Source organism: Falco biarmicus, chromosome 3, assembly GCF_023638135.1.
Source record: "Falco biarmicus isolate bFalBia1 chromosome 3, bFalBia1.pri, whole genome shotgun sequence".
NCBI classification, from domain to species: domain Eukaryota; kingdom Metazoa; phylum Chordata; class Aves; order Falconiformes; family Falconidae; genus Falco; species Falco biarmicus.
In genome coordinates, this window is record NC_079290.1 from 32,407,070 (window position 1) to 32,431,262 (window position 24,193).

Consider the following 24,193-nt stretch of genomic DNA (forward strand, 5'->3'; position numbering starts at 1 on the left):
TTAACTTCAGAGTTCAAAATTTGGTTGTCTCCACGAGCCAGGAGTGCCCATGTATGAAACAGGCCCATTTTGTTTGTGATAGTGGATAAGGAATGTGAATGTGTTGGTTTTTTCCTTGATTACTCAGCTGCAAGGTGGGGACTTCACATTTCTACCTCACAGGCATGCTGAGATGTGATGATATATGCACTATATCATATATGGTATATATGATCACTTTGAAGTATGCACTACTATTAAAATCCTAGGTCTGATCCTATTATTTCCTCCAGCTATTTATTTGTAAATATATGTCAACTTCTCCAATTGTTTTCTGTCGTGTGAGGCAGTTTAGGTAGCTGGGTGTCTTGACTTTTATTCTCTGTGACCTTTTAAAGACTAACAGTGAAATTAAAACAAATGAAAACCCCTGCTCACAAAAGCATTCAATCTCTCTCTCTGTGTTACATGGTAGCCCTGGACAAAAATGTGACAGTTAATAACCGAAAGAAGATATTTCATTGGTACTTTCCCAAAATATTTGTATTCTGTGGATTTCTGAAAAGATTTCATCTTTCACAAGTGGCTGTCTTCCCATCCTAAGATGAATAAGAATTGCTGGGTTTTTCCCCACTATTGACAAGTTCATATGTGCTGACACTATTCTGTTGCAAAGTGGATTGATTTACTCTTATGGTACTGCAACAGGTGCTGGAGCATTTGCCATTGTTGTAATGCTAGCAAAGTAATTTACCAAGATCCTGTGTTCAAAACATTCCAGAACATCTGCTTTTTGTGTTTAGTTTCCTGCACATTAGTTTCAGAACATTTTTAGCTTCAGAAATATTTTTCAATTATTTTTTTTTCCTCCATGGGAGTTGTTTCAAAAGCAAAGGGGGCTGTTGGAGTTCTTTGTCGAGTTATCTCTAGTTACTAAAGGTCATGAAATTTAATTCAGTACTCGAAAATCCCCAGGCATCAAGTCATTGTCCACTAGGCATGGAACAAGAGGAATCGGGGAACTTTACCTTATGGCACAAATAAGTAGGCAAGAAATGACTGGACTATCTTAGTATCAATGCATACATATGCTGCAGAGAAAGGAATGTTTCCCAGGATGTGTAACGATCTCCGCTGAGGGGAAGGACATACAGTTCCACCTTGGTTCCAAAGCTGGCAAGAAGTATGACTAAGTATGACCCCAGTAGACAAACAAAATGTGCCACCCAGGGATCAGTGAACATTTTCAGTTCTCTGTGTCTGAGTCCTGGTACTCTCCAGCCCATGACCACAGTCCCATTGGGCCCTGAGAGGAAGGCTGAAAATACTACAAGCTAGGAGAAGGGCCATAGCCCTCTGGGTGATTAACTGAAGCTCTGGAACATGAGATTTTGTTGTAATCTTTATCTTAATATGTAACTGCAAGTGTAATAGGAAAGCCGAGGGCAATCCTGTTGTCCCCAAGGCCCTTGAAGGATGGTGACTGAGGCAACTTACACAGCTGCAGATCCTATGGTTTCGAACAATTTTATAAGTACTAACTGCAATCTGAATGGGAAACGTATTGAAAATACCGAAAATGTTAAAATATTGGAAATATTAAAATGTTGAAGAAGGTTTGCCACTTGTTGAAAACTGCTGCTCCATAGGAACTCAGGTTTTGCATAGTAAGGGGATGAAGTCAGCCAGAGCAATGCTCTTTAAGAATGTGGAACTCAGATCTGGTTTTCTCACAGCATTTGCAGTTTTCTTTTCCATTTTCAGTTAAGTCCCATCCTTCCATGCATACTCGCCACAGCCATGACCTGACCCTGTAAGGAGGTTGCCTGCTCTCAGGCAGCTAACCACAGCAAACCTAACAGAGGATGCTTGCAACAGGTTCATCTCAGAGCAGGCTTTCTTTTGATTTCTGATTTTTCTGCTTTATCTCTGTTGAAACTGCCTGCAGACTGCCCTCCTAACATGTGCAATGCTCTTGCAGGCCAATCTGCCCCTGCTGCAGCGGGAGCTGCTGCACTGTGCAAGGCTAGCCAAGCAGAACCCAGCCCAGTACCTCGCCCAGCACGAACAGCTGCTTCTGGATGCCAGCACCACCTCACCTGTTGACTCCTCAGAGCTGCTTCTCGATGTGAACGAAAACGGGAAGAGGCGAACTCCAGACAGGTGAGCACCACCGCGCCTTTCACGCCCTGCTCAGAAATGTCCCATGGATGGAATGTGCTGAGGTCCAGTAGCAAAGGGGAAGCGTGTGCGCAGGTGCCTGGGGGGAACTTGCAGGGTGTTCCTGGTTGCAGGTCCTACCTTCATTACAGCTATGCAACAGCCAGATTGCTTCGTAGATGTGTGTATGGAATCATAGAATGGTATTGGTTGGAGGGGACCTTTACAACTGTATCTAGTCCAACCTCCCTGCAATGAGCAGGGACATCTTCAACTCAATCAGGTTGCTCAGAGCCCCATCTAACCTGACCTCAAATGTTTCCAGGGATGGGGCATCTACCACCCCTCTGGGTGCCAGTGTTTTACCACCCTACCCTCACTGTAAAAATTTTCTTCCTTAAATCTACCCTCTTTCAGTTTAAAACCATTACCCCTTGTCCTGTCACAACGGGTCCTGCTTATGCATGTGTATGTATATGTACATATATACAGCTAAATATACATGTACAGATGTATTTCTGTGTATGTAAATATAGTATATGCACAGACCGATGCAGGTGGCAAAATCGCCTGAGGAGACGCTGTGGTCATATCGACGTAGAAGTCATACTGGCTAGCCAGTACCCTACTAGTTTGTGTAGTATGAGATGAGCAGCAGATCAGTCCAGCTCCACATGCAAGTCCTTTGCTTTGGACTAAGAAAAGGGGAAAGCGGCTAGGCACTCACACTGGGAACTACAAGGCAAACTCCAGACTGCAGTCAGGGCTTTGACTCCTGCTGTACCATGTTTCTATATCCATTTATCCAATATGCATAAAGATATTTCTTCCAAACAGGAGAAATGTTCACTGAAATCTGTTTTGTTGTTGAGCTGAGAACGAGTCTGTGCAGAAACAGGATGAACAAGTGTGTGTGTGCAGTACTGTAGCTTTAGGGATATGGAACAGGTTTTCTTGTTTGAATAAAGTTCTTTGTTTAGTGCTACAAGAAAATTATTCTTGTGGCTATTTATTTTTAGCTGTCTTCCCATGATAGTGTTAGAAATTCAGCTAGCATGTACGTTTTACCTTTGGGAGGCCCAAATACTGGATTTTTCTTAGTTTTGTTTGCCATGGTTTTTATAATGTGGAAAACTTTTATAACGCTGTTCTGCCAGATGCCACTACTTGCATACCTAAAACATAGCAAGTGTCCTAGTTATCTTTTAGATGAAAAAGGTGAAGATTTTCAAAGTCAAGAAGGCTTGCAAGTTTATAGAGGTGACAGTTCTGTGTAGGGACAGGCCAAGACAGCACAAAAACAAAGAGAAAATGAAGTCTGAAAGCTCATAGTAAAACTCAGAAGCTTCATATATCCAGAAGTGAAAATTAATGTAACGTAGCCATTAGATAGATGAAAATGTGAAAGTATTTGAAATTAGCTGGCTTTAGGTTGTGTTTTAGGGAAATCACAATGGACCAGCAATAAAATAAAGATACCGACAGAGAAGCGCTTTTCTGTGTACCTTCTTTTCACCATTTTCCCATGACAACTAGACCAAACTGAAACAGCCCTCAGTGTTAACATAAAAGCTAACTGCATGCAAGAAAGATGATTAATTTTCAGACATTTTCCATGCAGTGTCTTACTCCATGCAAAGAGATAACATTTCCAAAGCCAAAATTTAGCTCCCTGGGGCAGTTCTGCTGCAAATCCTCAGTCTTTGCAGAGTAGTGTGCTAAAACATCTATTAAAAAGGCCTCTTAAAATCTAGTGCATCTTGTTCAGCATGTTGTAGTCCAGTGTCAGTAGCAGACACAGTGTTTTTCCTGGAAGTGGATAGACACACATTAAATTATCTCATAACCTTGTGAGGTCATGCTTGAGAAAGAATACTGAGGAAAAGAGGGATGTGCCTTCCTAGCTTAGTTTTTTTTTCCAGTTAGTAGCAGTATTACTTGCTTCTTGCATAAGACCATAAAGGAGAAATGGACAATACAATATTTCCCTTATTTTTCTTCCTTAGCATTCTGAAATGATTCGCCTACCCTTTGAGACCCGGTTTGACAGTGTTGCATTTCAGTTATTTTGTAATAAGTACAGTCTCACCTATGGTACCTTTGCACCTGGTTGCATGAGAGGGGATGGGTGGTGCAGGTATTAGTAATGAAAAGACCCTGTATTAGTCTTATAGCAAAAAGGACATAGGAGTAGCCCATAAGGGGACCATCAGATCAGAATAATATTGGACTTTAAATTCAGCCTTCATCTTTTAATTAAAACTGAGGGCCAGGCCTAGAGAGATTCAAGTCTGGTTTATGAATTTTGTTCGCAGTGTTTCTTTTTAGTTAAAACAGATAGATGCTTTTGAAACTCAGAAGGCTCTGTTTGCTAGCAAGTACCTTTGCTTTCACAGCTGAAGTCTCTCTTAGGTTCCATCCAGTTTGGGGAGCTTTCCGTTCCTGTCCAGGTAGTAATACAGCTTTTGGGGTGAAGGGCAGACAGTTTTAACTTCCAGTGTTGTGGGTAAGACGCTGTGTTCGAATTCCCAGGGTCCAGGGAGGGACTGTAATGTGGGGTGTCCCACTGGCCCGCATTCTCTGAGCTATCAACTGGCAGCTTCTGTCAATCGCTGCTTGAAATTATGTTCCGTGATGTTTCCAAAAAACCCCCATCCTTTCTTTTTTGACCCTGAGATTCTTCACTGTCATGAAAGGCCTGGAAAAAGACGACTGCCCAGCTCACCTATTGGAATGGTGCCTTGAGCTTAAAAAATAAGGGTTTTTTTGCAGTATCAGCCTGTTAGTCACACCTACTTCTCCATTGACTATGATTAAAACTGTACAGAAAAACATAAACTGATATGGTAGATTTGGCTGAACCAAGTTAAGTGGAGTTCTCATGCACTCAAGAACATTTGTACTACAGATTTAATAAAAAGAACAAAATCCTGTTTGAAAGATTCTTAAATTTACTGAATGGGAGTTTACATACCTTTTAATTTGGGTAATGTGAGTAAATCAACCACAAAAAACTGTCCTCAGAGTCAGAGCATGCCTAGACCGAGTGAGTATTGAAACCAAATACTTGTCTGACTTTACACTCATTGCACTATTAATTATTTTAATTGTTTACAGAGGAGCAGGAGAAAACATCTGGAAACAGAGAAACCTTTTGTTTAGGTATCTAAGTAGTTTTCAAATATGTTAATAAAAATACAGTGGAAGATATGAGACATCCTTTAAGAGGAGGGTTTGCTGTGACTATTGCTAGAATATGGAAAAAAATTACTACAAGGCAACATCTTTCCAGGGGAATTAAATGCACTTGGAATAATTTTGATTGGAGATACGTCTCCCACTAAAGTAAATTGTGGAATCTTTTTCACTTCCCAAGGGATAGGGTATGTATCTATCGACATTGTATGTAACGTGCATGCTATATATATATCGATGTATCTATCTCATGTATATGTGTGTGTGTATATATGTTACATACACATAGATATTAGAAAAAACACATGTGCACGCCCACACACACACACACATTTTTCCATATTTACATTTTTCTTTTGAGCATGGATAACTGCATACCATTGATTCCAATAGAGGGAAAATACAGTGAGGGATTAGCAAAGGAAGTGGAACGTCTGTGTTGTACATAACCACATCCACCTCATGATTTTTTTTAAAACAAAATCCATATACAGTACTTTTTTTCTGCTTATAATTTCAGAACCTTTTTTGCATATGCATTTTCCAATTCTGGTTATTTATCTGCATATCCAAGTCTACTGTATGTGAGGTTTTATGGAGCAATCTGACAGCAGAGCTTCATGTTTTACTGAATGTTTTCTTGGTGCATATGGTCTGACACGGATGAGCAGCCACGGTGAGATTTTGGAGTCTATTAAACTAGCTCATTAAAAAGATCAATCTGTTTCTGTAATAACACTGGGAACCATCAGTCACTGCAAGAGAGAAAAACTGACACCTGAGGAGACAACACATTTTGGTAATTTGTTCATGACATGTCATGAACAAAGTGTTCACTATATTTTGTTTACAACTTTTGGAGTTTACATTCTACTGTAGTAAAGCAAAGGAACTTGGACCAATGTGGGTTTTTATTTTGGTGAATGAATGCTTGGTTAAAAATAACATGATTTTAAATACGTTAACCACAAAAGACTTTTTGCTAATTAGTTATCCTTTGAGCTTGCTGGGAAGGGCTGTATGGCACATGAGCTTGTCATATAGTGACTCCACGTTTATGACAGCTGCCTGGAAAGTGGATATAGGAGAGCCACAAAATCTGTTAGAACAGCTCTATTTTTGAGTGAGAAGAAAACAAAAGTGGCCATAATTGTTTGGTGACTTTAGAAAGTGCTGCTGTGCTTGCTGTACCCTTAGCACTCCTGACAAGGAATTGATGTTAAAGGTACCTGGGCACAGAGGCTTTGATAATTCTTTTAGGTAAATTTTCTTATTTGAATAAGCTCCTCCACATCTTAATAAGATACAGGTTGCTCAGACCTCTTACAGCTATGTTCCTTGTAAGCCATGTGTAATTATTGTCTTAATATGAACTGTTAGCAAGGCAATATAAATCTTTTCTGTTACACAGTATCGTAAAGAAGTATTCTATTCCAGCAATGCATTATCGCTTGTTTGGTCATCAAGACTTTATTGGTGGAAGTCCAATTTAAATCAAAGCATCTTGACAAACAGCAGATGACCAGCATTGCCTGCTTCTTGCAAGCTGACTTCAGTGTTCTTTGAAATTGTTGTAATAGTCTTGATAAGGTGAAAATTTTCCAGCCAAGGTAGTTTTGCATGGTCAGATTTCCTACCAGGAAATTATCCATAAATTGCAATAACATAAAACTGAAATGAAAATTTGCAAAATCAGGTGGATCGGGTAAAAATCAGATGAAAACTGTGGTGGTTTGGGATTTGGAACTAGTATTCACATGGGTCTGGCAGTCACTGTGAAACAGGAGTGCTTCCTTCCTCAGGCACCGGGGGACATGCTGCTGTCCCAAGGAGGGTGAGACCTGGAAGAATGAGTAGGACCGAGATCAGAAGCAGAATAGTAGCTTGAGTTCAGGACATGTGAATTATGGAACTCTGCAGCACTTTTTTTTTAATCACTATATTCAGATATAGTAAATTTGCCAGTGATTCCTGTTCTGGTGAGGCTTTGGAAGTTGTTACCTTTTAATGTACTTTAAATGGTCAAAACCACAAAATGAGTTTATGCAGTCTTATTCTGGTATTCTGCTAAGTTGTTTATTTGGTCAGTGCAAAAAACACAACAACAAATTGTAGAATTAAGGTATTAGTATCCAGAAAACACCTGACAGCTGTTACCCAATGTAACAACAAAAATAGGGATTTAATTTCAGTAAATATGTTTTCAGTAGTAATGTTAATTTCTGTGTTAGTTGAACTCAGGGTTCTAGGAGAAAATGGATATGCTGGTGTGTTGTTCAAGCTAATGCAGTGCATTCTAGTTAAGGTAATTTAAGTACAAAGCATTCCTAAGAAACCACAGAAGTACCTGTACAGTAAGGTGCAAATATGTACATTTGTATGGAAATATATGATTTTAGCATCTAATTATAGTGCAGAGAAGGAAAACTAAATTCCTACTTGTCACAGTTTCCTAATTTGCTTTTCCTACAGAGTGATGAGAAAGTCAATGAAGTTGTTAAATTATTTATAGTTTCTGATTTTGCGCCCTCCCCATCTTAGGTAGAGGTCATTCTAACCGTAACACTAAAGAATTTGGCAAATGTGTAGCTTGGCTTGTGCATGCAGGAAAGTCCAGTTTTTGTTTTCATAGTATTTTTACAACTGAAAGACATGGACATTGAGCATGAGCAGATACGTGCAAAGAAAACACACACCAACAACTAAATACAAAACTTATCTTGGAGAGCTGTGAAAAAACCATCACTACCCATTGGGAGTTATTGCAAGCAGATCCACTGTGCCAAAAGTGATAGAAAATATATGATGGTCCTTCAGTTCCTCTGATTAGAAGTTCTCACAGCCATTTTGCATTTGCTTTGGAAGAAGGTACATAATCCACTTCAACAATGTCTTACATGTCTGCCCAAAATTAGAGTAGCTGCCCTGCTGTATTGGTGAGTCTCCCCTCTTTGCCAAGTTAAGGTATAATAAAATATATATACCTGCAGCTTCTCTGGCATTAGCAATTGTGGTGAGGTCCCTGGAAAATCTCTTTACCTCTTCTGAAAACAGTGCAACCCATCTTTTAATTACCTGCTGGTAGTTGCCAGATCTTACTTTGATCCTCTATCCCAGTGGATATTGGCAAAGATTTGGCTTCATCCTTCCTCTCATTGACATTAAAGGAGAACCTATTGAGGGGCAACAGTTAATACATTGACTTTTTCCACAGGCAGTCCCTTGAGGTTGGTTGGCTGGTTTGTGGGGGAGGGTGTGCTGAAGGGCAGTTCGTTTTAACAGCAGGCAAACAAGAAAATTAGATCAAATTTACCTTCTCTGTCAAAGTGACAAAAAATCGTGTTATTACTAGGAAGATTATTCCATGTGTAAATCACAGAGGAGAAAGTTCTTAAAAAAGGCTCGAATATATCAGCTGTTTAATAAAGGTTTTTGGAGGGAGGGACGCAACCTCAACACTTTGTGGTATTTATATCTAATAAGCTTTCTGTTCAAAGCTAGTACTTTATAGGTTTTGTTTGTTCCAGTGGTAAAAAAACCCACCTCATACTTCAGTGAAACGGAGCTTTTCTGTTGTGAACCCATTGCAGTAATTCCAGCCTTTGTTTTTTTATTTTAATGGAAAATTAGTTCAGCGTGAGTTCCAGGTTCTCAGACAGAGGTGCACAGTAGAGACTTCTTCGGAAATAGCTGATTCTGAATTGGATTAAGAAGTGTCTGTAACATAAGAAACTGCCCTTCTCCCTGACAACTCTTCAAAGTTGCCTGAGCATAAAACCCCTGTTTAAGGGTAATGGAGCGGGAAATCCTGAACGTTATTGAGGACTTGAATCTAACCACATCTTCCTGCAAAATTAATGACAGTCACAGCACCTTTGACTGGAATAGCCCAGATGGTACAAAAATCTCTGAAGGAAGCATTTCTCATCATCTAGAGTCGTTCTTGCCCAGAGTCTCAGTGTGACACTGATCTTGGTGGGAGCTCATCCTGGCATTACATATAGCTGAGCTTCAGCACACTGACATGCACTACCTTAAGACTGTATGCTGTCCTCTTGAAAAAAAAAACAATTTCTTTAACTGCAGACTTCCCCTAATCATGCTGTGCTATAGCGCTACTGAACAATAGGAATTTCTCAGCCTCTAGCTTTATGCATCCATTGATTGTTTCAGCTGTGCAATTACATGTGTATCCATCCTACCAGCTGGTGATTTCAGCAAAGGCTGCTCGCTCTCCAGCCTCAACTCTTTAAGCTGCTCCATAAGCTGCTCCATCGGAAGGCTCACCCTGCTAGTGTTTCTCAAGTTACAGGGATAGTTAGACAAGGTGAACGTGTCCTTTGTATATTTTGAATAAGCAGTGTTGTGAAATGTTCTACCAACACCACACACTTTGAGCAAAGTGAAAGAACAAGCTTTAGTTCCTCAAGCTGCACAAGTAGGTGGGGGATGCATGTTCCTGAGCAACTCTGCTCACTACGTAAATTAAAGTTCCTTTGCTTTGTTTTTCAGAACCAAAGAAAATGGCTTTGACAGAGAGCCTTTGCACTCAGAGCATCCAAGCAAGCGGCCCTGCACTATTAGCCCAGGCCAGCGGTACAGTCCAAATAATGGCTTATCTTATCAGCCCAATGGTCTGCCTCATCCCACCCCACCTCCACCTCAACATTATCGTTTGGATGATATGGCCATTGCCCACCACTACAGGGACTCATACAGACACCCCAATCACAGGGACCTCAGGGACAGAAACAGACCTATGGGTAAGGCATGTTGATTTTCTGCATTGTTTTTTTAGGTTTCTCTTCCTTGTAATTATATTCTGTATCGTGGACTGGGTTTTTTTGCTGAGTCAATACACCTGCCATTTAGATGTTGTTTGTCCATCTAGCTGCTTCTAATGGCCTTATTTCAGATTTATATTTGTAAAAGTTGATTGAATTGTGTCTTTGCTACACTCTAAAGCAAGAGAGTCAGAAGGAGGAGGAACCTGTGCTTTCACAGCTGCATAGATGACATGGACACTCAGGTGTCTCTCAGGCAAGGATAAGTAGTGTCTTTTGGTTTTCTTCTAATACCACGTTTGTGATGATAACAACATCAGCGTAGCTTGACTTCAGCTTAGACTAGGAGAAAGTTACTAGCCTTTGGAGAGGTGCTTTGTGTGTGACATCTCAAGAGTGCAGTGCAGCATGGGGATGTCTGCAGAGGATGTGAACAGCAGAAGCACCAACCACACCCCGTGCAGCACATTTTGGTTTAATGGGATGTCTGATGCTCTTGGATTTGCCTGGCTTTCTTCACATCTGCACTTACTATTCTTCCTTGTTTTAAAAAAATCTTCAATAAAAGAGAAACATTTACAAATATTCAGCATCTGTATAGAGGAGGCTAAACAAAGAACAAGTGTCGGTTCCTCTTGAGTGTGGATAATAAATACTGGCTTGGTTGTATCATGTTGTCAGCTGCTCTGATATATGTGCTACATTTTAACCACATGTTGTTTAAACATCTGTGAAGGGATGAACCCTTAATGATGCTCTGTTGACATGGTAGTAATTACTGCATTTAGTGAAATAACATTGAGTTTAGACTAATATTTTTTCAACTCTCTGAAGTACAGCTAGTATTCAATACACTTAGTTACCAAATAATTGTCTTGCTGACTTCTTCAAGTAGCACAAATGAAAAATTACATATTTTATTTTATATATATATATATAAATATATATAATTATAAAGAATTGTATATAGTCAGAAAGGGTTATGTCCATTTTTGAAAGGTCACCTTGCAACCTACAGAACTTGCAAAACTGAAGACACTAAATTGAGTAAACCAGTAGCATCTTGTGTGTGAAAAAGTGGTAAAGAGAACTTAGAGCAAAGGTTTTAGGCATTCATTTATTTTTGTGGTGGTACTAGACCAGGTAATGTATGATATATTTGTCTGATAGGTTCTTCCCTCCACCCCACCCCCCAGAGAACTCCCAACACTGTAAATATGGTTTGCTCCTTTTTGGCAGGGTTGCATGGCACACGTCAAGAAGAAATGATTGATCACAGGCTAACAGACAGAGAATGGGCAGAAGAGTGGAAACACCTTGACCATGTAAGGGCTAATGTACTCTTATGTATCATTGTCTGAAAGGAGCCCTTCTAAGACAGGAATTTAATTTTTTTTTTTCTTTTAAAAGAAATCTAAGTCCCAGGACAAGTTTTGAAGAGGGCTTGATGTTCCCACTAGGTAACTCATACCAGGCCTTACTGTTAAGTGCCTCCTGCAGTATCCTCATTATTATGGGCTGCCAAAAGGGGAGTAGACTGTACTCTATAAACCATGGATCTGGGGCACACTGGATTTATTCTTTGAATTTATTAGCTGTTACAACATTTGTAGGTATCAGTTCTGGACCAGATTTGGCCTCTGTACTGCCATGTGAAGACTTGCGGTGGAACTACAAGTCTCTTCAGTCTTGTTCTCCTTGTCTTCACCTTTTCCTCCAGAAATCCATATCTGTACAATTTAGGATCACCAGTTAAACAGGAAGGGATTGTCATTCTTAAAACAAGACCATAATTTTTCAGCTGTATTTGAAATAACAGGAAGAGACTCCTTCATTATTAAAACCCAGGCACTCAGCACATTGATGTTTTCTTTATTTTTCTGTCAGGTTATGAATAAAATGTTGGTTTTTGTTTCCCTGTTGCATCCACCGCTATGCATAGCTGTTAAACTGTATAATGGACATGGTGGAAAAAACTAGGCGATCTCTCACTGTACTACGGCGATGTCAAGAAGCAGACCGTGAGGAGCTTAATTACTGGATACGGCGGTACAGTGATGCAGAAGATTTAAAAAAAGGTGGTAACAGCAGCAGTAGTCATTCCAGACAGCAGAGCCCAGTGAATCCGGATCCAGTTACATTAGGTACAGTATTCTCATTTAAAAATTATTTACTGATCCTCTTCAGCTCAGCTATGTGCTAGATGAATTTTGTATTTGTCATTTTGATTCTTCTTCTGTGATAGCAATGAAATATTCCTCTCTGCTGGCTACTGAATTAATGAGAACAGTTATGCCTTAATAATCATGTTTACATGTGGAATGGCTTGGGGTTTTGGGTGATGCTTGGTAATTGGCTTTCCATCCAGCAGTGTCTGAGGGTGGTGGGGTGGGAGGACAGACTGTTATGTAGGCATGGCAGAGCAGTGAGATGTGCACTGACTCTCCGTCCCTTCTGTCTCCCTCCCTTGCCTGCATGATTAAAGAAATCTGTAGGTGCTTCTGGATTATCAGTGCAAAACCAAGGGCTTTCACCTTCTTGAATCAAATGACAACTTGGAATTTGTCTTTCTGAGGAAATGAAGTGAGATATAAAGATATAGGCACTTCTTAGCTGTGCTTGCTTTCCATATAAGAAAGAAACAACATCTGGGATGCCCACAGCCATGCACACATGATTCTTCTAGGTCTGTGTCTACTGCTGCGGCTCGCACAGGTGTGTCTGAGCTAGTTCAGGCACTGCTCACCGCTCAGAGCTTGGCTCGAGCTGCAAAACCCACTTACAAGGAGCAGACCAAACAGTTGGACTTTAGCCTCCTGCAGACCTTCACAGTCACGCTCACGTGATACCTCACACAGCTACCTTGACTGCTTTATAAAAACAAGCTTGTATTTTGTGGGCTTTCTGTAATTACTAAAATGTTGGCCTGCTTCTGCCCCATCCCCTCACTTTTATGGCAGTTGTGGTAAAGAAACACATCTTGGTGATGCCTTTTATTGTTCTCTGCTCTTTTGGAGAGAACGGCAGACTATGATTGCTTGTCTAATATTTATCTTTTAAAAAGTAAATTGTCTATATTGAATGCCATCTACTCAAAATCCTTGTAATCTGGTCATTAGTAGAACTGCGCATGTGTGTTATTTTGGAACTATATTTTATTTAAAGCTGTATTTTCCTTTTGCCCTTAAGAGTAACTTATTAAAATCTAAAACATTTATTTGCAAATAGAAAATCAAAGCTAATGCTTTCTCTGTCTTCCTTTTGGTAAATTTCTAGAGTTACTACTATAACATTTATTGCATCTTGATAACAAACAAACTTTTTTTTGTATGTGTGTCAAATGATTTGAGCCAATAGCTCTATAAATTAGCTTCAGTCAGTAAAAGGAGGGGTTATGGAAATGCTGTTCCCAACTTCAGTAAGAAGTCTAGTCCCTAGAGGAGCCCTTCTCAGAAAAAAAAGAATTGAGGTAACGGCTTGTAGTGTTAAATGTAACGTCAAGAAAGACTCATAAACGCAGCATCTGAAAGGTCAGTCACATTTGCAGCTTAGGAAAGAACATTTGTGAGGAAGCCCCTAGATCAAAAGCAGTGGCACCCTTCTCTAGTAAAGCTATGATGCAAAATGAGCCAGGCCATGGTGCTTGTAAGTTTAGTTAATAAGTAAAAAAAAAAAAGAAAGGAAACTGAGGTTTTATAATTTCCCCAAAGAAACTGGAGCTCGAGACATTAATCAAAACTGTATAGATAGTAGTACAATCCAAGAAAAATAGTCATAACCACAACATAAACAAAAGATAAAATAAGTTGAAACATACAATTAGATCCCTGTATTACATATTTGTTTGATCTTCACGATCTTGATCTTGAGAGATGGGCCTGTGCATGCCTCACAATGTTCAACAAAGCCAAGTGCAAGGTCCTGGGCACTCCCAAGCACAAATACAGGCTGGGTTGAAAATGGATTGAGAGCAGCCCTGAGGAGAAGGACTTGGGGGTGTTGGTGGATGAGAAGCTCAACATGACCTGGCAGTGTCTTGGCTTGCAGCCCAGAAAGCCAACCATATCCTGGGCTGCATCAAAAGAAACATTACCAGCAGGTTGAGGGAGGTGATTCTCCCCCTCTGCTCTCGTGAGACCCCACCTGGAGTACTATGTTCAGCTCTGGGGTCCCTCACATAAGAAGGACATGGACTTACTGGAGTAAGTCCAGAGGAGGGCCACGAAGGTAATCAAAAGGCTGGAGCCTCTCTCCTGTGAGAACAGGCTGGGAGAGCTGGGGTTGTTCAGCCCTGAGGAGGCTCCGGGGAGACCTTATAGCGGCCTTCCAGTACCTAAAGGGGGCCTACGGGAAAGCTGGAGAGGGACATTTTATGAGGGCTCGTAGTGATAGGACAAGAGATAATGGCTTTGAACTGAAAGAGGGTAGATTTAGATTAGATATCAGGAAGAAATTTTTCACTATAACGGTGGTGAGCCCCTGGAACAGGTTTCCCAGAGCAGCTGTGGATGCCCCATCCCTGGAAGGGCTCCAGGCCAGGCTGGATGGGGCTTTGAGCAGCCTGGTCTGGTGGAAGGTGTCCCTGCCCATGGCAGGGGGTTGTGACTAGATGATCTTTAAGGCCCCTTCCAACCCAAACCATTCTATGATTCTATGATTATCATTTTGTTTGTGTATTTGTCAAGATGAATTCTTGGAAACAGCAAAGTCTGTGCTTAAACAGGCATATTATACAGCCTTTGGCATGGGGCATACCAGTCAGCTCTGCCGTACTACGGGTACAACTGAACTGCTTAGATTAGAGTGAGTCCATTTTACCATTTACATGTCCATTTTGATTATTTGGCTTTAAAAACTACTTCCAAGACTCATGGACATGAAACTTGGATCATTTCAGTGATGTCGCATTCACGTCAATTTTAAATATTGGCAAGACGTAGTTTTATGTCAGGTGTGTAAGGCAGAAAATAGTTACTTCAGAGTCTGTGGGAAGATAATCCTTACATTTCCTCAAATTTGGTAGTAATCTGGTTAAAAAACGAAAGCACCTAATATTCAGAGGTATAATAAAACTGAAGCAGTGTCTGTGAGCCTTGAGACTTTGTTCTGTTCAGGGCATTTTATTTTAGTTTTGAAGTGAGGAGGAAGGGGTTGGAAAATTTCACCAATATTTTAATTAAAGTGCCACAACATGTAAATATTGTTTTTTGCTGCAGGGATTCTAAATGTCAGTGATTCCCCTTTGTACTTTTTTTTTTTTTTAAACGAGGTAATCCACCCTTTAAAATCCATCTTGTCATCTCCACTAGCACAAGGAAGAAAAAGGAAGCCATATGGCTACATTGTCTGTGCCTTTGTTTCTTTTTCTTTACAATTAAAATATCATCACTGAAGTGATAAGTTCTTACTATAAACATTATGCCACAGTCTTCATAGACAGGTGTTGCTGAAATACTCTGAAATGAAATTTAGCATAGATAGAGTCCAAAAGAAATTGAAGAAATTTCTGGTCATCATTCTGAACCAGTAGACCTTTTTTCCTACAGAGATTTTTGTGCTTCTTTTAATTTGCCATCCCTGTAAAATCATGTTGATCCTGACAGTTTGCAATATCTGACAGATATTTTTGTTGATAATTTTAATTAAGAAATCAAATTAAATACTTGATCATTCATTTTAATGCAGTGTAATCCAATACACACATTAGCCAGCTACAACAGGCTACAAGCTCTCATTATTCTCCGAGAGTGTGTTGAAGGTAAGATGGGTCCGTTCTTTTCAGTCTGAATAATACATGTTTATGAAAGTCTAAAAATTACTCAGACTTCATATATATTCACTTGATGAACTGTGATGGTCTATGAAGTGAATAATACATCATCCAACTCCTCCATTTCTGCTGAAGAATTTCAGTACTACATACTGCAGCAGGACTGCAACTTTCATCCTAATAGTGAATAATTACACATATCAGACATCGTATACTGAAATACACACAGTTGGATAAATTAAATATGAGGGTTCTTCAGCATCGTGGGTTATAAACAAGATCTATAACCTTACTGAGTGCAGCTGTGGCTCTAGATAAGTGGTGTAGGCACACATCAGAAGGTCTGCAGTAATGCTGATATTTTGTGTCTGTTGAATTTATCTGAATGGAAATCTTACAAAATAGAGTTTAAAACCTCCAACTGAACAGTACCAGTGCCTGCAGGATTTGCCCCAGAAAGCTAGGATTCTCAGAAGTGTATGAATTTGTAAAAAACACATAGGTTAGCCATTTCTTAATACATTTTAAAATGTTAGCGCTTTCAGAACTAGTTTATATTTTATCTAAGGTTGTTCACCCTCATACTTCCAGTGTTAGCCAGGACATATCTTGCCAATACATGTCTGTCTATTCATGTGATTATAAAATCTTTCCTTTGCCATTTGCAGATAATCAGCATCGCTGTGATATGCATGGTATTCTCCACATGAGTTAACGGGAATGCTGTGAATACCACAGTAACATTTATAACTTGTAATTCTAGATTGTGAAGTCTCTGTATTAGTGGCCACTGATGATATTAAGTATTGCTCTTAATCCACTGGCTGCACACGGGAGGTTTGGGCTGGATTGTGGCATACTGAATGGCATGCTGTTGGATAGGGCTACAGCTGCAGAAACACTGTGTTTGTATTCTCAGTATTTGGTTCTGGCTTTATCTTGGCTGAGGATGATTCAGTAATACAGTACCTTTGTGGTTTTCCTTTTCTTATTCCTTTTAAATGAGAACACAACTACATTTTTAACACAATTTCACATGTTCAGGGAGTGTTGTAATAGCCACGAAAATGTATCAGAGAGAAAAAAAACAGTAAAGATGTAGGTAAAAATACTTGAAACTCATGCTCCCCCAACAATATTACCAAGGTAGTCTCATTCAGTATTACACTTCTTCAGATTTGTATCTATGTAATTCATTAATAGGAGTGGCACACTTCTGAGCTTGACTTTCACAAACAAGGCAATCATATTTGTTGCTCTGAGAAGTTTTTTGTTTGTCTGTGTCCCACCGATGGTGTTGCATTTCTTATAGGGTAGAATGAAGCAAAGCTTGCATATCAAATATGAAAAGCATATAAATACGTATAAATGAATATATATTTCATATATGAAGTAATCTTTAGTTCAGGGCTGGTTATATGCAGCTTTTATTATTTTTGATCCCTAATGCTCACTATGGCATATAGGGTATTGCTGTCACTGTCAGTATTTTCATAAATACAGTAAATTCTAAAAGATCCTCAAAGATTAGCTGTTCATCTCCATTTCTTAATATTTTGTTATTACAGGCTTGGGTATCATGGTCCAGTGATAAACCCGTCGACATCCTTTTGTATTGTCAACCCATCTTCTGTTCCTTCTTTCAAACATGGATTAAGCTTTTTGACAGCTTTGAACACGTCTTTTCCTTTTAGATCTTTCTAGTCTGTTTTCTTGCGTTTGGTCGTTATTATCATATGAGAGTTCATATCCTTTATTTGGTCCTAGCTTTTTGTCTCAGTTTCACTTCCCAGACCCATTTGTATTTCTGCTTTTACAAGTCTTCATGTCCCTCTCTCTTTCAGTACTTTCAGCACCTATTCTCTTTATCTTAAAACCACCAGAAATCAGCAGTCTACAAGATACTCCTACTCATTAAACTCCAGAAACCTGGTTGCTCAATTAACTGTCGATTGTTATTACGGTTGAATGCGTTCTTGAAATAGATACACCAGGGCCCATGTAGAAACCAGCACCATATTGTGACAACAGGATTTTCTTTTGTGAATAAGGGCTGAAACCAAGACCAATTTTTTGTGTCGTTTCCTCGTGTGTATTCTTATGTCCCAGTCTAACAACTTTCGTGCTGCTATCAAAATACAAAATTCAAAGAATATTTTTGATTTCAAAGTCTGTTTTACTTCATTTAAGCTTTTCACAAACAAGTACTGCTTACTTTCATGTGTATGTACTTTTTTATTTCCCTTGTTTGGCTTTTTCATCTCGTTCCGTAGGAATCAGACTGATTATCAACAAGTGCTTTCAAACCATGCCTTGCTGTGAATTTCAAGTAAATTCAGTAGTGTACATCCAGTTGTTCTGCATAACAACATTGTTGCATTTTCACCATTAAGAAATCTTTGTATTATGTCATTTTCTGTATGAACTGCCTTGTTGCTTTAGGCGATCCCTAATTTTGTCTGATTTCATTCCATTTATTTCCAGGCAGAATTTACATTGACTTTTAGGTGCTGCAGTCAGACAGTCAGTTAATATAAGGTGTTTTCCTTGTTAGGGATTTTTGCAAGTTGCTTTTACATTTGGTATTTTAGGGACTTCACACAATTGTGTTACTTTTTTGGTTTGAGTTTGCTAGACATCCCAGTTGAGATCTTTTGTCTTTTAGTTTCAGTGAGCAGGTTCTGTGATTCTTAATCTGAAGGACCTTACCTTTAAAAGTATGTAATGCAAGACTCGTATCCTCTGGTCACATCCTGTAGTTTAGCCCCAGAAAGAAGATTGCTTTCTTGGACTCATCACTCCTGACTAAACAATAGACATGTTAATAATATTTTTCTTGCTTGGAAAATGTGGTTTTTATTATCTTCATAAGTGCTTCTTGTCTTTTTTTGTGTGCCATTCCAAACTATGGGAAAGTCTCTCACAAGCTCTTGATTTAAGTCTTCTTGCAGAGGATCTCATTCCTCATGTAAATAATTTGTGGTTGGAATAAGAGCTTGATTGATGTTTATGTTTTGGAAATTTTAACAGTTAGCTGGCAATCTGGTCATTTATGTCACTGAATTCCATTTTTGGAAAGTCATGTGTACCAAAATATCAGCTCCACATCTTTTAATTTTTAATACTAACTACCATGGTAAAAGCTTAATTCAAGGGTATGATCCCCTTGCAGCAGATGTTACCTTAAACAGCAAACAGGACAACTGAACACAAAGTGTAAGACATGAATGCAACAAACCCCTGTTTTGCTACATTTGGAGTCTGGCTGGGTTTTGTCCTGCAGGTTTCGCAGGAAGAGTAAATTAGACTTTTAATTTTTCACCTTTGGTTTTCCTGAGCTTTCAAGCGATGTGTGCTGCTGCTGCCTCTGTCCCTGACTGAACTGGCACTGTGCCTGCAAGTCTAAAAGCCTCCAAGGGATGAGAGAAGTGTGTACACAATTATATTTGTCATCTCCAGAATCGTACAAGCCAAGTGATATTGAGAATTTTCCCATTTTCAGCATCAGGTCTGAAGTCCTCTATCGAGTTGATTAAACCAATGTAAATAGTTAGCTGTTTTGCAGAATCTTGCACATGCTCCCCCATCATTCTACACTCGAGAGGTGTGACATTCTGCCTACAAAAATCCATTTTATTTTCATCCCGTACTTCAGTGACAAACAGAAGAGCTGGGGAGATCCACTCAGCTGCCTGTCAGATGGGGAGATTCAATCCACCCCGTCGGTGTCTGCAGATTCATGTGCTAGAAACTGCATCTGTGGAACAGTGTGCAGGGGCTGCGATTCCCTACTCTCTGTGTAGCTGAAACAGCCCCTGTTATTTCCACCTTTGTTAGCTGTGTGCAATATTAAAAGACATCTTTTAACTGTTTTTCAGTTTCTGTAACCTATTGTATATAAACAGTACTACATGTATATGTATGGTAATGTACAAAACGATTTGCAAAACCTAATGATTCAGTGATTCAAGCTTTTTCTTAAAAGTACTACTTTTTGACTGAGTTAGAAAATAATAACTTTAAGATACAACAGTTAATATATTTAGTGACGAATAGTATTCACAGACTGGATATGTGTGCTTCTGTTATGTTTCAAACTCAGACAACAAACAGGACATTTATTTTCAAGCAATCTCTCTAAAAAGTTTCAAACTGTATCTCATGTAATAAATCAAGTTATTTTATTTTGATAGAGTTCTGTCACACAGGCAATGAACTTAGCTTTATGTGGGGTCTGGTTTTTTTTGATTTTTATTTTATTTCTCTGCTACTACTTTGAAAAATAGTTAATCAGTTTTTAATTATATTGAGAAAGAGCAGCTTTTCATCTGTTGAGATTCTGTATGCAAAATTTGAGGCCAAAGTGAGTTTTCTTTCTGTATTGTCTGATCTTGTGTCTTTGAAGTCCGTGTGGAAGGGATCTTGCTGATTTCAGAGTTCTTAGGCTCAGGCCCAGAGGTTAAACACTTTAAAAAAAGGGAGGGGGGGGGAACTGTCAAAATGTGATTGAAATATATGGGTAAATTATGAGCCTCAGCTCCAGTGAGGGTGTTTGGCAGCATATGTATTTAGGGGCTTAACCTAAAGTTAAAGATTCTGTTTTTAAAGCTCGTGCAGCTACAGTTGCCAACACGAGCTCAGATGCAGGAAAGCATAGCCCTGAACTTGGAGGAACACCCCTTTATTTTTCTGTGAACAGCTTATTTGATCACTGAAATGACATCTTGGCTTTTATCTCTGCTTGTGGGTAGCCATTGTGTTTTCACAGGGCAGAAGTGCCAAACCCGGGCCGTTGCCCTCTTTCTGCTTCCTTTTCATAAACATAATGACAAAGGATGAAGTGTGGGTCTCACAAAGCCAGCCTTGAAAGCATGGAAACTGTTGTATAGAGTTGACTTGAAACGCTGTAAAATAGAAGTAAAGCAAACTAGTCCCAGCTTGGCTTAAGATGAGACATTCGAGCCCTAAACATTGATCTGGTCTATGTGACAGTCATGAACTACAGCCATGGCATCTGTTTTGTTTTGAGTAAAGAAAAATTTCATGTGTTTTTTTTGTCTGAGCAATAAGTAAAGGGAAAAGGTATTTCTCGAAGCCTTGTTCTCCACAAGCAAGCATTGCTTATGATGCTCTTTCTTTTTCCCTCCACACTCCCTCCTCCTGCAGAATCACATCGGGAATTCCTTCACAGGCCTGCGTCTGGATACGTGCCAGAGGAGATCTGGAAGAAAGCTGGTAAGAACTGTTTAAAAACACCAGCTTAGTTTTCTGGCAGCTGTGTGCAGTTGTTAATGCACTGATGTGAGGAATGGGGCGGGGGGCGGGGAGGCTTACTAGTAACAAGAAGAAATTGTGTTTAGTAATCTTAAACTGGAACTGATCAGGACATGAAATAATCTTTATAATAGAGGCATCTGCTGCTATAGTTCAGGGGATATCATTACTTCCATTAAGGACTCTGTTTTCAGGGGTTATAATGGTTTCAGGCTGAAACTTGATATGTTAAAGTTTCAGTCTATTAGCAATTAAAAAAAAAGTTTGTGTGGGATTTTTTTTTTTATTTTATTTTATTTATTTTTTTATTTTTTAATTTTAGCTTTAAGGTTCTTCCCTAGTTAAAGTAAGACTTCCCAAAGGAGGGGAAAAAACCTAAGTATATCTGTTAAAGAAAACCCTTCTGCGACGCAATGTACCAAGTCTTAATTTTAAAAAGATTTTGTGCCTGTCAGCCCCCGGTGAAGTCTGTGCTCATAAACCTGCAAAGTTTTCAATGAAGTAAGCAGGATCGCATCTCTGCAGCTGCTCTGGGTGGTTGTACGGGCATTGACAGTGTCTTCCCCAAGCTTGGGAAGCACCATGGGTGGACATTGTGGTTGTGCAGAGTTTTCTTCAACACCTTGAAACTCTTCCTGAGCGTAGGAGTTTCCGGTAAGGATCCCATGGCAGTGCTGGAGCTAAGCCTTTGCTCTTAGCACATTGATATCAGAGCTTCCTTGTTTTCACAGGGGCCGGTAGCTCTTGAACTCCAGTGAAGTAGTTGAGCTTGTATGTATATACTCATACCCCTGACCCCCCCCCCCCCCCCCCCTTTGAACACCTGTATAACCGTGAAGTCTACAGCAGCTGTCTGAGCAGGAGTTAATGATTAAATGGGAAATATGCAGCAGTTTTGATGCTTTGTGATAAAATCTCCCATAACCGCTTGCTACTTTAAACTAGATTTTTAAACTAGTATTTTAAACTAGACACAGAACATAATGTGTAGAAATGTTATGCCAGCATATCGTTGCATCAGACAAGAAGTTGTGGTTTTTGTGTGATGTGGGTTTATCATGTGAAGTCTACATTTGTCAGTATGTTAATACTTTTGGAACCATTGTGTTTCCTATGAAAAATAAAACAATTACATATTTTTCTTTTGTCCAAGGAAAGTATAGCCTTTGTAACTCAATGTCTAAAAGTATTTTTATAGTTTGCTTTGCTGTATTTATGTTAACATCTTAAATGAAAACTAAGAAGAAAAAAAATAGCCCCAGGAAATCTCAGTAAGAGCAGCATTTTTCAGTTGAGTTTCAGGAGCTTTATTCCTCTTGCAAAATTGAGATTTTTATGTCATTTGACATGTCAGGTCATTTATGACTCCTAGATGTAGTACAGTAAAAGAAAAAAAAGTTTCTTCCTAAGCTAACAACACAAATTAATCGAAGATTTTGGCTCGAGTTGTAAAATTGGAGGTACGTTTACATTGCATATATCCACAAATGGTGCACACAGGAGCTGTGATGTGTCATCTTGTGGCCGTAATCGGTTCCTTTGAAACAAGGTTTTTCCTTTGGTCCCATTTCCAGTCTCTCTTTTCATGCTGATGTGGGTTTAAATCGGATTCCTTGTATTAATTGAGCATGCCTGCAAATTGGAGAATAAACAAAGTCTGACTCTACAGGATGCATACCTGTATGTTACTAAGAGTAGTAAAACATAACAAAGCATACTGCTTTTCGTAAATCAGACCTGCATTTTCAGGAGGGTGCACTGAAGCTGGAGGTCTCCACAACTTAATGGTCAGTTCACAGCAGTAAAGGTCCAATTCAGCTCTGTAAGAATAGGTCTCTACTGCCATTTGGAGATGCTCTGTAGCTCCCTGGCTGGGCTGCAACTGCCAGTCAAGAAGGCTGCAAGTCTCACAAGTCATTTCTGCTGGCTCAGTGTGGATATCTTGGTATCATCTCAACTGTCCATAAAGAGCAATATGTAGACAGCCAAATCAAGTGTAAGAGTCTGATTGGGATGCTGAATCCATTGAACTGAAATAATTTGGCATAAAAGCAGTTAATAAGCAACCTCAAAAGCACGTGAAAAAAGGATTCACTTTAAACTTTTGGAGACTGATAGACTCCAGCACAGTTCTTGAAATATATGAAGTTAGGTATGTGCTTTTGTGATTGTTGGCGCAAGCACGCAGTATGCAGCACCTTGTGAATTAAAGCCGCGTGGGCCCAATTCAGTTTCATACATCAGCAGAAAGGAGTCATCAGTGCCCTGATTCATCTCATTGAACTACAGATATGTAGACAGAGAGTCCAAGCCAAGTTCTTCGTGTCCCTCAGTAGTCCGGAGACAGGCAGGCATGTGAAGAGGGTCAGTCAGTTCATAGGTTGGATGACTCACTGTCTGGAAATACCTATTGCTTAAATACTGAGGGGACCCCAGGCCCGCTGTGGGCTGCTGCCTTAGCTTCTTTCTGTGTCATGAGGAAACTGCCTTCCAGCTATCCCCTGGCACTTAGCAAGGCCTGCTGTTCATGGCAGTCCAGGTGGAAGCTGGTATGCAATGACCATACTTTGTCACGCAAAGACAGTAAGGCCCCTGCACATTCTCCAGGGTAGTCCTGAGAAAGAGATGGCACATGTTGGCGCATGAAGCTGAGAGAACTCATGGCACCAACTGCCGGTGGCTGCCTTTGGAGGGTCAGCCTGGGAGTGAGACGGTGTAAGACATCGTGGTGGCACAGGACTGCACCCCTCCCCACCACCTTTCTTTTCTCACCATCTGGGCTGAGTGGGCCCGTGATGGGAGGGAGGTGACCGGGAGCTGGCTGGTGAATCAGGGTGATATACATCAGTAAATGATAAGTTGAGTATCTCTCCTGAGTCAACTCCGAGGACCTCTGGCCATGCTGAGTGATGCCTGTGCCACAAAGGCTATTTGCTCCCTGGAGCTTCTCTTGTGAGTTAGCACTGCTCAAAGGGAAGGGAGCACTGCTCAAAGGGAAGGGAGATTTCAGTTGTGTTCCTAAAAGAACAGT

At 39.8% G+C, this 24,193-nt stretch overlaps 1 protein-coding gene across 9 annotated transcripts in view; it reads left to right on the forward strand.

Moving 5' to 3' along the window:
- Positions 1-24,193, forward strand: part of RUNX1T1 (RUNX1 partner transcriptional co-repressor 1) — a 116,174-nt gene that overhangs the window by 75,545 nt on the left and 16,436 nt on the right. For all 9 annotated transcript variants that reach the window (XR_008820769.1, XM_056331947.1, XM_056331950.1 and 6 more), the window contains 5 exons: positions 1,961-2,142; positions 9,847-10,097; positions 11,358-11,443; positions 12,061-12,262; positions 21,055-21,123. Coding sequence is in view for 8 of the 9 variants with exons in the window: in XM_056331947.1 (XP_056187922.1) it covers positions 1,961-2,142; positions 9,847-10,097; positions 11,358-11,443; positions 12,061-12,262; positions 21,055-21,123 (790 nt within the window). In the remaining variant the exon portion in view is untranslated. The remainder of the gene's footprint in view (positions 1-1,960; positions 2,143-9,846; positions 10,098-11,357; positions 11,444-12,060; positions 12,263-21,054; positions 21,124-24,193) is intronic.